At 36.3% G+C, this 14,055-nt stretch overlaps 1 protein-coding gene across 1 annotated transcript in view; it reads left to right on the forward strand.

Moving 5' to 3' along the window:
* Nucleotides 1-14,055, forward strand: part of MYO9A (myosin IXA) — a 281,871-nt gene that overhangs the window by 166,762 nt on the left and 101,054 nt on the right. Inside the window, exons 20-25 of the mRNA XM_040643036.1 lie at nucleotides 2,263-2,343; nucleotides 4,790-4,900; nucleotides 6,170-6,292; nucleotides 7,899-8,048; nucleotides 9,560-9,879; nucleotides 10,469-12,073. Coding sequence (XP_040498970.1) covers nucleotides 2,263-2,343; nucleotides 4,790-4,900; nucleotides 6,170-6,292; nucleotides 7,899-8,048; nucleotides 9,560-9,879; nucleotides 10,469-12,073 — 2,390 coding nt within the window. The remainder of the gene's footprint in view (nucleotides 1-2,262; nucleotides 2,344-4,789; nucleotides 4,901-6,169; nucleotides 6,293-7,898; nucleotides 8,049-9,559; nucleotides 9,880-10,468; nucleotides 12,074-14,055) is intronic.

Raw genomic sequence — 14,055 nt, forward strand, 5'->3', positions numbered from 1 at the left:
ATACCCACATATTGGCTTTATAATCAGAGGAAAAGGTGTTTAAAAGGATTATTTTTTCAAAGATAGTTTGTTTATAGCAGCAAGAAGCAGATTGGTGGTTTCCTGGGGCTGTGAGCAGGAGCAGTTATTACTTGCATATGGGCAGGAGGGAAATTTCTGGGGTGATGGAAGATTTCTACATCTCACTTATAGTGATGTTTGTACAACTATATAAACTTACTAAAAATCATTGATGTGTAGACTATAATGGGTACGTTTTTATATTATTTAAGTTGTATTTCAATAAAATTTTTAAAAACAAAATGTCATTATTAAGAGAATGAAAGTGCAAGCTGCAAGGTATGAAAATATACTAGCAATACATCTGAAAAGGACCTTGTATATGGAATATATGAAGAACCACAAATCAATTTTTAAAAAGACAGATACCCTAATTGAAATGGGCAAAAGTCTTGAACAGCCAAAACTTGTCTGATACCAAAAGATATAATCCAGAAGGCCAGTGAGCCTATTAAATACCTGCCCAACATTATTAGTCATCAGAGAAATGCAAATTAACTACATACTTGCGGGCATGGCTGAAATAAAAAAGACTGATAATACAAAGATTTGCAGGGATGTGGAGCAACCAGAACTTTTATACACTGCTATTGTAATATAAACTGATGCAGGTATTTGGAAAACAGTTAAAAGATATGTAGAAGAATACCCATAGCAGCTTTATGCATAATAGCCCAAACTGGAACAGATAAATCTTCAATGGATTATTTAGTTGTGGTATAGTCATATAATGGATTACTACTGTATAGCACTGAAAATGTATGAAATATAATTATATGCAACAAATACAAACTAGTACATAGTGTCTATGTACTAGTACTAGTACTGGTGTCTTATATGAAGTCATAGAGCAGGCAAAACTAACTAACCATCTTAGAAGTCAGGGTAATGGTTACCCTTGGTTCAGGTGTGGAGGTAGGTAACTTATGTACAGTGACCTTGCTAAATTCAATGGGATGGGGTAAAGAGGGGCTTCTGAGGTTCTGGTAATAGTTTGTTTATTGAGTTGGGCTTTGGTTACAAGAGTGTGTTCCCTTTGTAAAAATTCGTCAAACTGTATACTTATGATTTAAGCATTTTATTTTATGTATTTTATACTATAGTAAACATTTCTGACAAAAAAGAGCACTTAAAAGTAAAAAAGTAGTATGTTGCTATAACATATATGACAATAGTAGTAGGAGTCTAGATGGTCATAAGGTTTCTGAGTTTTACTTGAAGTCCTAAAATATAAACTCTGAATAGACTGTGACAAGTTAAGTTTGCATATTATAATCCTTAGAGCAGCCACTAAAAAATACTACAAAGAAATAGAGAAGCCAAAAGATAAATAGAGTACTAAAAAACAAAATATGTTATCTGACCATAAAATGGAATTAAACCAGAAATCAATAAAGGAAAGATAACAATCCCCAGATATTTGGAAAATAAAAAGCAGACATCTGAATAATACATGAGTCACAGAGGAAGGAAGATTTTAAAAATATTTTAAATGAATATCAAAGTTTGTGCAGTATAGGTAAAGCAGTGCTCCAAGTTTCATTGATAACATTAAATGCTTTTAATGAAAGGAAAAAGGTCTCAAATCAATAGCATAAGCTTCTATCTTAGGAAACTGGAAAAGAAAAACATACTAATTCCAAAGCAAGCAGATGGAATAAAATGATAAAGATAAAAACAGAAATCAATGAAATTGAAAACAAAAATAATAGAGAAAAATCAACAAAACCAAAAAGCTGGTTCTTTGAAAAATAAAATTATAAACCTCTACTAGACTAATCAGAAAAAAAAAGAGGTAAAGTACAAATTAACCGTATCAGGAAAGAAAGAGGGGACATCGCTTACATGAACACTGAAAGTGGGGAAATACTAGCTAGTGGATACCCTACTGGAGATTTTCAACGTTGTTCTAGGAACGTATGAGTTTGAATAAATTGTTTTATGAAATGTGAAGAAAAAAGTGAAAATTTATATCTGCAATATTTACTGTTGCTTAACTATGAGCTTTAAGATTAAACTACCATCCTTCTTCTTAATTTAATCAGTATGGGAATATACACGATTCACTTTTGAGAAAGAAAGCTGTTTCTGTGTATACCATTGTTTCAGCATAGTTTGGCAACATTATTGTTTGTATTTATAAATTATTTCCTGCCAGTTTGGAATGGGAGAAAATGCTAATTATATTGCTTTGTATTGCAGGCCTCATTAAGCAAGCTGATGGAGACACTTGGTCAGGCAGAACCTTATTTTGTAAAATGCATTCGCTCTAATGCTGAAAAGGTAAAAATGTCCTGTAAATGAGAGCTTCTAGCTCTGCTTACCTCAAATCAGGCTTTACATTTTTTTTAAGGAGAGTAAGTAGAGGGGAAGAGCTATCTATAATCTTTTTAAGGAAAACAGTGTTCTGTATTTTCTGTAGATACCCTTCTAATTTCTGTACTTACCTGCCTTTTTGATATTTATATAGCCTTGATTTAATGTTTCCTAAGAATCTGAGAAGCAAATACGTAATGAAATTCCATCATAAAAAAGAGTTCTATGCAACTTTTGTTACCCCGAGATTTAATCGTGTTTGCATATAAGCTGTCATTCTTAAAGAATTTGCTTAGCATTTTTTATGTTTAGAGCTTTTTGTCTCTGCTAAATAAGGAAGGTACTGTGGACGTTCTTGATTCCTTCCTGTTTTTTATGATAGGTCTCCTATTTAGAGCTTTGTAAAATATATCTAATAAGTATAAACATTTGTCATATTTCTTTATGTTCATCAAAGGAAAAAATAGTTCCCAGCCTGAACACCAAAATGTATAGTTCTATAGTACTGTAAATATATAGCATGAATTATGCCCAGCTTTCTTAATTTTTAGGAAGCAGTCTTCAGCTCTGCAGTTTACAAACTTTGTGAACTTACCGTTTCTGTGGCTTTTATATTTTCATCTTTGTAAAAATATACTATAATTAGGGGAACCTGGGTGGCTCAGTCGTTAAGCGTCTGCCTTTGGCTCAGGGCGTGATCCCGGGGTTCCAGGATCGAGCCCCGCATCGGGCTCCCTGCTCCGCTGGGAGCCTGCTTCTTCCTCTCCCACTCCCCCTCTTTGTGTTCCCTTTCTCACTGGCTGTCTCACTGGCTGTCTCTCTGTCAAATAAATAAAATCTTTTTTTTTAAAAAAAGGAATATACTATAATTATAGGACCAGCCTAAATAGTGTGTTGGTGTAGTATATACATGGGTCAATACCTGCAAAGTACTTAGAATGTTCCTGGCCCATACTAATTGTTTAGCAAATGTTAGCTATTCTTTTAGAGTAACAAAAATGGAAACCTTTTTATTTACAGTTAAATAGAAGTTTGAGTCCTGTTAATGGAGACCTTGGTATACAGAAAGTTTAACAGTTAATGAAGTATTTCAGGGCATAGAATAAGTACTAAATAAACTGACTGCTATTAGTACTATTTTTTTATTTTTATTTTTTAAAGATTTTATTTATTTGAGAGAAAGAGAGAGAACACAAACAGGGAGGAGGGGCAGCGAGAGAGGGAAAAGCAGGCTCTCCGCTGAGCAGGAAGCCCTATGTAGGGCTTAGTCCCAGGACTCCAGGCTCATGACCTGAGCTGAAGGCAGACACTTAACTGACTGAGCCACCCAGGTGTCCTGACTGCTATTACTATGTAACATAAGTTGCCCATTTGATTTTTTTTGCTTGATAGCTGGTATGTCCCATCTCTTTGCAGGAAAATGTTTGGGATTGCCTTAGGGGGTTATTGAAAATAGTATTTCAGAACAGGGAGAAATATCAGAAGTTCCAAATATATCTTTGGAATATCTAAAAACATGCCTACTGAGATACCTACAAGTGACAGGGTGTTGTGACTGGTGATGAATGACTACCTCCCGTTAGCTTCTTCCTCATCAGTGCCTAGGCAGTGAGATCAGTTCTTAGGGACTATAGCAATTTTTTGTTTTTCAGTGTGTCCTACCAGTATCATCAGCAAAAAGCGTTTAGGGAAATAAGGTACTCTCTCTCTCTCTCTCTCTCTCTCTTTTTTAAAGATTTATTTATTTGAAAGCAAGAGAGAGTGGGGGGGTTAGGGGCAGAGGGGGAGAGAGAGAGAATCTCAACCAGACTCCCTGCTGAGTGCAGAGCTGGATGCAGGGCTTGATCTCATGACCCTGAGATCATGACTTGAGCTGAATCTAAGAGTTGGATCCTTAACCCTCAGAGCCACCCAGGTGCCACAGGAGATAAGGTACTCTTAAGCTTGTACTAGTCATTGAAAGAAGAATCTGTCAGCTCTCAGTAAACCAAGGCAACTGGTAGAGTGGGGTAGGTGGTTTCTGAGTGAGATTATAAAGAAAATCTTAATTAAAAACAAAAATACAGACCCTCTTGATTATATATAAGTAGGTTATAGATTTCTGTAGTGGCTAGACTATGTGGCCTCCTCCTGTGGACAACTACATTTCTTTTTAGCTTTGAAGGATCTCTCCCTCTGCAACTACAGAAGCCTGGAAGCTTGGTTTCTCCTTTTTCCCTAGTGTCAGGCAATTAGAACTTTTCTGAAGCTACCAGCTGGGGAGGTAAGATTTCCTGTCGCCTCTGCTGTGTCTTAACCAGAAAATCTCCAGTCAATTTTTGGATATTCAAAAGTTAAACATACTTACAAGAGAAACATTAATTTGTAGATTTCTTAGTCTGGATTAATCTTTTTTCCATTTGCTTTGTTTTAGCTGCCGTTAAGATTCAACGATGCCTTGGTACTTCGACAGCTTCGGTATACTGGGATGCTGGAGACAGTTCGAATTCGCCAATCCGGATACAGCTGCAAATATTCTTTCCAGGTTGTGCTTTTATAGTGATATTTAAATGTATATACACTTAAGTAAGTTATTCCTGTGTCTTGCTTATTTTTTATTTGGGACTCACTTGTTAATTTCTCCTGTTTTTTCATTTTCTTTCCATCTTTTGTATACAGAATTGAAGAGGGGTAGAGAGTACTTACTTCTATTGAATGGCAACAGTCTTTTTTTTTTTTTTTAATATTTTTTTATTTATTTGACAGAGAGAGACAGCCAGCGAGAGAGGGAACACAAGCAGGGGGAGTGGGAGAGGAAGAAGCAGGCTTCTCCTAAGCCTAGAGGAGAAGCCTGATGTGGGGCTTGATCCCAGATCGCTGGCATCACGCCCTGAGCCGAAGGCAGATGCTTAACGACTGTGCCACCCAGGCGCCCCGAATGGCAACAGTCTTATTAAACTTGTGTTATGATAAAATTCCAGTTCCTGGCTATTCTCATTTGATCTGAATGTTTGCTAATACTAAGTTTACTTACAACACAGTAGTTCTTTCTACTGATTACTCCAGTAATTGAAATAGTTCAATCAGAACTGTCTGTTCAAAAGATTCCATTTAGTTTTCTGTAAAGTTATCTCAGCAAGATTTTCTTTCATAGTAAGCTGCCACCAAGGCTTGCTATTGCTGCTATGGGTATAGAAATTATGTTGAAGATTTTCAGCAGCTGAGCAAGTTCTTTGCTATTTCTGGGAGGGAAAGCTTCATTCTCAGTTATAGCCTGACACCTTTGCGTATTTTTCTGCTAAAAATTTCAGTTATTAAATAACTTTTTATTTGGTCATTAATACAGCTTTCTCAAAAGGGATCACTAGTTTCTGCTTTTTTCTTCTTCCGTTCCCCTTGGATAACAAAATATGTAGAATTCACTATCTTCTCTCCACCCCCATTTTATAAATTAACTGCTTTGTAATTTTTTAAATTAAGAAGTAGGGGTGCCTGGGTGGCACAGCAGTTAAGTGTCTGCCTTCGGCTCAGGGCGTGATCCCGGCGTTCTGGGATCGAGCCCCACATCAGGGCTCCTCCTCTATGAGCCTGCTTCTTCCTTTCCCACTCCCCCTTCTTGTGTTCCCTCTCTTGCTGGCTGTCTCTATCTCTGTCGAATATAAATAAAATCTTAAAAAAAAAAAAAGTAATTTCTTGGTTTCAGTCCATTTAAAAGATGAGGAAAGGATCAATAAAAGGATAATTAGCTAGTTTAGGGCCGTGTTTACATGTAATCTTCTTACGATTTTACAACAATTTTCTTTTCATTTTGTAGGATTTTGTGAGCCACTTCCACGTACTTCTTCCCCGAAATATTGTTCCATCCAGATTTAACATTCAGGATTTCTTCAGGAAAATAAATCTTAATTCAGATAATTATCAGGTTGGAAAATCCATGGTAAGTATAATATATACGTATAGTCCTTGTCAAATTTGAGTGCATTTTTATATTTAAATGATAATAGCAACCTTTGTCCATGAGAACATTTATGAAAAAGTTAGTGTACCAGATATCATAAGGAAATTGCTTAGGCCAAGATTTTTACTTAATGTAGTCAGTATTAACCAAAGAGCTTCTGGCCAGTGCTCTAGTACTGCCTATAGTTTTAACTGCCTAGAAATAATCTCTTCCCAGGTATTCTACTGTAATCTTCAACTTACCCAGTAGGGGATCTTACCCAGATTCCCCTACTGTCCTTCATTTATCAACTGTTCTTTTTCTCTGTCATTCTTCTTCTAGGTTCTTAGGCTAAAAACTGCAATGATATTTGGCCTACACGTCACTTTAATCCTTTTACAAAGTTTTATTTCTTTTTTCCTCACAAATGATTCTCACATCTCTCCCTTTTTCTTCATTCCTACTGCTTGCATTTTAGTCTGTTCCTTAGCACCCACTTATATTTCTCTTACAGTAAACAGATCTTTCATCTGGTTCCAGTCTGTTTGTCGTTCTGTTTAACTCACTCTACCCATAGTATCAAAATCATCATCTTAATATACCTCTTTTTTTATGTTGGCTTCCTGCTTAATAGTAATCCCATGATAACCTCCTTATTAAATTCAAACATCTTTCTCTTCAAGAACTCCATACCATGACTTCACACCATTTAATATCTTCTTTATGAAGATTAATTGTTCTGTTGACCCCTGTATATACTGCCATGTACATTTATTATTATTTCCAACTCCTTGTTCTGCTCAGGTAGACACCTGTCTTTTGCCTTTATAGTTCGCTGTTTTCCAGTATAGATACCGTTTTTATGTATCTAATATTTATCTTCTTTTTTTTAATAGTTTTAAATTTTTGACAGACGTGGGAGGTAATGGATATGTTAATTAGTTTGCGGTGATTCCTTCACAGTGGTTACATATGTCAAAATAACCCATTGTACACCTTAAATATATATAGTTGTTTCTGTCTACCTGCTCTTAATGGTAAAGTGCAAATCCTATTTCCAGAGGGTCTATGTCTACGTTATATTAGTTATATTTGTTTCCCCTATATCCCCAAAGATTTATTAATGGAATGAAAGAGTAAATAAACTGATTAATAGCCTTGGGTAGCAAGAAACATTTGATGCCTACTGGGTTTCAAAAAGACTGTTATTATTGGCTTATTCATATTATCATCAAACTTCAAGATCTGTGGTTTTCAACTTTTTTCCCCCACCCTAACATCCTTGAAAATAGGAAAGATGACATGTTACCAGTGGTACATTGGCTCATGATGACGGTGAATTTCCCAAGGGAATAATATTTCACAATCTCTGAGACTGCGAATTTTATATTCATGTTCATTTTTCCATTTCCCCTTCTGTATTCTAATGTCTCTTAATTTGAGAATGACTTCTTTGGATAAATGGGTAGAAATATTCATCAGTACTGCTTTTCATGTCTACCATTGTATTCTTCTCTAAAGAAGCTTATCACATAAAGGATGATTCATGAAATAAATTTCTCATTTCTTCTTAAGCTGTATTCCACGTCTTTCTTCCTTTTGGTAGGTGTTCCTGAAGGAGCAGGAACGACAGCACCTACAAGATCTGCTTCACCAAGAGGTGCTCCGCAGAATCATATTGTTGCAGCGATGGTTCAGGGTTCTGCTGTGTAGGCAGCATTTCCTCCGTCTGAGACAGGCATCCATCATTATCCAGGTTGGAAGCAAAAGTATCCTCACATGAGATTTGCTAGTTTATTTGGCCTTTATTTTAGTAACTAGAATTTTACTGTGAAACATTTGAATAAGAATATAAACTTCTTCAGAGATGAGAATGTGTCTTAGTCATCTTTTTTAAACATTTATTTATTTATTAGAGAGAGAGAGAGAGAGAGAGGGAACGCACAGGGGGAAGGGCAGCAGGAGAGGGAGAGAGAGAATGTCAAGCAGATTCCCTGCTGAGTGTGAAGCCTGACACAGCACTTCATCTCATGACCATGAAATCATGACCTGAATTGAAACCAAGAGTCAGATGCTTAGCCGACTGAGCCACCTAAGCGCCACTGCTATTCATTTTTGAAATGATCGTAGCACCCAACAGATTACCTATTATAATAGTTATATAATAATAGACTATTGATAAATATTGATGGAATTGAATTTCAATTAAATTGAATTTATAGCTATAATGTCTTACAAGGTATGGTCGGGGCAAAAGAGTTATGTGCCTTAATTTTTGTTGACGTATTTTTATTTGATAGTTTCCTGAGTATGTTTGAGAGTTATATATACACTGTTGTTGCTCTGTACTCATCTTGGGTAATAGGTATCTTATTTCTTATTTTTCTGTTTTATTTTCTCCCTCATTGATTTTTATGAGGACTGTTCTCCTCCGTAGGCCCTTTTTTGTTTATACAAGAAAAATCTTTAGAATCTTAATCTTTGAAATGTGTGCCTCTTGATCTTAAACCCATTAATATTGGCAAACTGTAGCATGAGAAGATAATGTAATTTGTTAAAGCATCAAAAAAATTTTTTTTCATTTGGGAAACTACATTTTGATCAGTGACCAAATAGCTTTAAAGTGAGTTCTGAGCAAGCAATTTTTTCCTTGCTTATAACCTGTATTATATCATTTCAACTGTTCTGTATTAGTTTTGCCCACAGATAGCAAGCATCCTGAAGTCAGGAATAACGTGCTGTAATTTTTATTTCTCCATCCCACAATGTTCAGCACAGAGCTGGGCATATAATTGCTCAATTTCTTTCTTTTTTTTAAAGCATCAAAAAAAAATTTTTTTTTAAAGATTTTATTTATTTATTTGACAGAGACAGACAGCCAGCGAGAGAGGGAACACAAGCAGGGGGAGTGGGAGAGGAAGAAGCAGGCTCCCATCGGAGAAGCCTGATGTGGGGCTCGATCCCAGAACGCTGGGATCACGCCATGAGCCAAAGGCAGACGCTTAACGACTGAGCCACCCAGGCGCCCCATAAAGCATCAAAAATTTTTAAATTATTTTAAGTTTTGTAATTAACTTCATTGAGGTTATATTTTCTAAAATAGTTGTTTTAGCCAAGCATATCTGGAAAAGAAAAACTTTTTTTTTCCTACTTTAATCATGCACAGTTTAACTCTTTAGCCTCTTATCCTTAATTGTGACATCATAATTCTTTTTTTCTGTGAAAATATGGTATAAAGTAAAACAGTTTTTATTTTTTTCCCCACAGCGATTCTGGAAGAATTACCTGAATCAGAAGCAAGTCAGAAATGTAGCTGTGCAGAAAGATGCTTTAGTTATGGCTAGTGCGGCCACTCTTCTCCAGGCTTCCTGGCGCGCTCACTGGGAGAGGCAACGGTATTTGGAGCTCCGGACTGCAGCCATCATCATCCAGCAGAGATGGAAGGAACATTATAGACGGAGACACGTGGCTGCTGTCTGCATTCAGGCAAGATGGAAAGGCTACAGGGAAAGTAAGAGGTATCAAGAACAAAGGAACAAAATTATCCTTTTGCAATCAATATGTAGAGGATTCAGAGCAAGACAAAGGTAATCTTTGTTGCTATGATAATTTCTCCTTCTCTCTTCCCAAGTGTTTTGTTTATATCTCTGCTTTAACACTTGCCTAACTTCTATTAGAATTGGTTATGTATGTTTTGTCTTCTCCACTAGGCTGTGATACTCCTAGCTGTTTTAACCCACATTGTGTGGTCTATAATAGAAGCCAAATAGATGTTTATTGAATTAAATTGGATTGAAAACCTACATGGTCTGTGGTTACAACTGCCAAGAGTTAACTTTTACATTCGGTTGAGTCTTTAAAAATTGGCAGTATTCAGTTGTTTCTACCTTTAGAAACTTTAATTTCATTTTAAAGTTTATCTTAAAAGATATTTTTTAGATGAGAGCTTTACTTCTGAGTTAATTTATGTTTTGACTAGAGTGCCCTATTAGAAATAATGCACTTAATAAAATATCATCTCACTCATAGAAATGTAATTATGAAATGTGCATCCAAGTTAGCTTAAGAAGAAAAATCTGAAACTTTCCATTTATTTCTTAAATTCTCAGTAAAATGTATTCTCTCCAGTAGTAACTAGAAGATATCTCTAACCCATTTTTCCCTGTTTTTATATAGATTTAAAGTTTTAAAAGAACAAAGACTGAAAGAAACAAAACTAGAACTTGGATTGGCAAATACTGAGCCATCTGGAGCTCTGGAAATTCAGGGTTCAGACCCTTCAGAATGGGAGGATTGTTCCTTTGACAACAGAGTAAAAGCTATAGAGGAATGTAAATCTGTGATAGAGAGTAATCGAATTAGCCAGGAAAGTTCAATGGACTGCTTGAAAGAGTCCCCAAACAAGCGACAGGAGAGAGCCAGAAGCCAAAGTGGTGTAGACTTGCAGGAAGAAGTGATTGTAAGAGAGAGACCTAAGTCCTTGGAGGATCTCCACCAGAAAAAAGTAGGTCGGGCCAAAAGAGAAAGTCGGAGAATGAGAGAACTAGAGCAAGCTATATTTAGTTTAGAATTGTTGAAAGTTCGTTCTCTTGGTGGCATGTCTCCTTCGGAGGAACGTAGATGGTCTACAGAACTGATACCTGAAGGCCTTCAGTCTCTACAGGGTACACCTGACAGTGAGAGCTCTCAAGGAAGCTTGGAACTTCTGAGTTGTGAGGAAAGCCAAAAGAGCAAACTGGAGTCCATAATTTTAGATGAAGGAGACATGCAGTTTCAATCACCTAAAATATCTAGCAGTCCAAAATTTGATTCACAGAACAATGCCCTCAGTGCCTCAAGTGAGACTAACTATACATTGATTGAAAAGGGGGCACCCTCTGACTCAGTGCATTTGAAGAATGGGACTACGAAGGAAAAACTGGTTTGCAGTTCTGAATCTATTACCTGTAAGCCACAGCTGAGGGACCCCTTTATTTCAAATAGTTTGCCTACATTTTTTTATATTCCTCAACAAGACCCACTGAAAACAAGTTCCCAACTAGATACAAGTATCCAGAGAAACAAGCTATTAGAAAGTGAAGAAACACTTTCAACTCTTACTTTGGATATCAACAGGGAATCCAGAAAGTACCACTTCCCAGGAGAAAATCAAGTTGTTACATCTTTGAATACAGATTCTTCTAATACTGTGCTGAAGAAGTTAGAAAAGCTAAACATTGAGAAGGAAGAAAGGCAAAAGCAGTTGCAGCAACAGAATGAAAAAGAGATGATGGAACAGATTCGTCAGCAAACAGATATTTTAGAGAAGGAGCGTAAAGCCTTCAAGACAATTGAAAAGCCAAGAACTGGGGAGTCCTTCCTGGCACCATCTTTCCATCCATCAGAGCAAAGAGTAGAGAGGCCATCCTCTCTTCTCATTCTGAATACCCCAAATAAGGAAGAACCCAATGTAGTAGGGCCTCCATCAGTAACTGTAAAAGATGTAGCTCTTCGTCCAAGAGACAGTCCTTCTGCTCACCTACCCCGGAAGGACCGACCTGTCACCTTGTTCTTTGAGAGGAAAGGAGGCCCATGCCAATCTGCTACTACCAAGGAATTATCCAAGACAGACAGAATGTGCACCCAACTGAATGTAGCCTGTAAACTTTCTAATAATCGTATTTCAAAAAGAGAACACCATAGACCAACTCAGTCTTATCGCCACAAATCTGATGAGCCTTCCAGAGATGGAACTACTAGGGTTATTTTCTTCACGCCAAAGGATAATATGAGTATTTCCCTGTAAGTGAAATGCTTATTTATTTTATGTATAAATGGGAAACTTTTTGGAGAATTTTGTTAAGGTGCCTTAATCTACCTCAGCTATTTGTATGGGTGCTACTGAAATTAGCCATTTTCTCTGTGTAAAAAAAAAAATCCTTAATTGTTGACTCTAGCAGGTACCTGAAATTGAATATAATTATACCATAGAAATCTTTGACTAAGCACAGAGTTTTTTGGTTCCTCCTCATTAAGTGAGAAAGCATTTGTGAAGGGCAGTACAGTGCCTGTAAACAGCAGGCATTCAGCAAATGCTGGTTGCCCTAGATCTCTCAGGTGTGGCAAGTCCAACCTTGTTAGTGTCAGTCTTTAAAGTTAATGTACTTTGTCCCTGTGATTAGCCTATTTATGGTCTTCATTAAGTACTTTATACTTTTTTTGTGTTGTAAAAAAACACAAAAAGAATGCAATTTACCATCTTAACCATTCTTAATTGTACAGGACAAATGTTAACTGTAGACACATTGTTGTGCGCTGGATCTCTAGAACTTTTTCATATTGCAAAAGAAACTCTGATTACCCATTGAACAGCTACTCTCCTTTCCCCTTACTCCAAGCTCCTGGCAACCACCATTCTACTTTCTAAGAGTTTGACTACTTAAGTAGATGGCTCATATAAGTGGAAGTTCTTTATACTTTTAAATTTTCGTAACTAGTGGTCACCATGAGAAAAGCCCTTTTTAGGTGGAACATAAAAACAAAGATGATAAAATTTAAGACATTTGTATTAAGTCTTTGTATATAGTGGATTCTTTTAGTTCTTGTGGGAGAATATCAGTGTTTAAGTAAAAAGAGGGTATGTATATCTTAGGGATAAAAAAAGTTAAATTTCCCATTTACTGTGAAAATAACCTTTTCTCTCTTATCATAGCTTGAGCTTTTAATCTTTCAGTCTTTAAAATTATGTACATACTTTATAGACCTTTTGTAAGTACAAGGAAGAGATCATTGATATTTTTCCGTCAGGGATTTTTGTATGGTATTATGAAATGCAGTTGGACTAAATGACAGTTTGAGGTCCTATACTTGCCCATTAACCTAGAGATTGCCCCAAAGTTCAAAGACCTTGTGTAGCATATATAAGCCCATCACAGTGTTAAAAACATTATTTCCTGTCATTCTGATTAAGTTTAGTGATGTGAGGGTGTGTGTGTGTGTGTGTGTGTGTGTGTGTGTGTGTAGGATCCATGAATGTGTTCTGTAGAAGGCTTACTTATCGATTTCAAAAACATTAATCATTCTCGTGAGTTCTTGTAAGCTCCTTTTATCATTTTCAAAGATAAACAGTCTTAAGGCTACTTGATCTAGTTTGCTTTACTTCATTAAGATCTACTTATCTTCAAAATGATTATATATTAGGTTGTTTTATGTGAAAGCTTACGTAGCATTCATACTTCAAATCTTGTTACATTTTATAGAATCATAAATGTTGGTGTTTCTCAATTATTTTGTCCAGTTCCCACATATTATAGATGAGATCACTGAGGCCCACAGAGGTGAAATGACTTGTTCAAGGTCACATACTGAGAAATAGCTGGGAATAGAACTTGAGTTTCATGATTAGGAATCACTGTTGAGTTTCATGATTAGGAAGTAAGGTTGGTGTTCTTACTATGCCATAGATGAGTCCATAGTGGTCTTCAACTGGTTAATGAAGGAGAACAAAAAGGAAATCATGGAGAAATCTAAAGAAAATGCTGTGAGTTTAAAGTTGGCTAGGGTTGTCAGGTGCTGTCAAAGGTCCTGTTAATTGTTTCCCTCTTTTGAGAACAAAGCAAAGACCAATAGGCTCAACTGTGGCAAAAGAGATTTTAATAAAAGGGAATCTTTTAGGAGAGCCTAGGATTGCTAGATTTAATCATACATTGGTCAAAAAGGGAAATCTCTGAGAAGCCTGTAGCTAGGAAAGATTGCCATCTATTTAGGTTTGTTTTAGGATTCGT

The sequence above is a fragment of the Ursus maritimus genome, unplaced genomic scaffold (genome assembly GCF_017311325.1).
Source record: "Ursus maritimus isolate PB19 unplaced genomic scaffold, ASM1731132v1 scaffold_27, whole genome shotgun sequence".
NCBI lineage: Eukaryota > Metazoa > Chordata > Mammalia > Carnivora > Ursidae > Ursus > Ursus maritimus.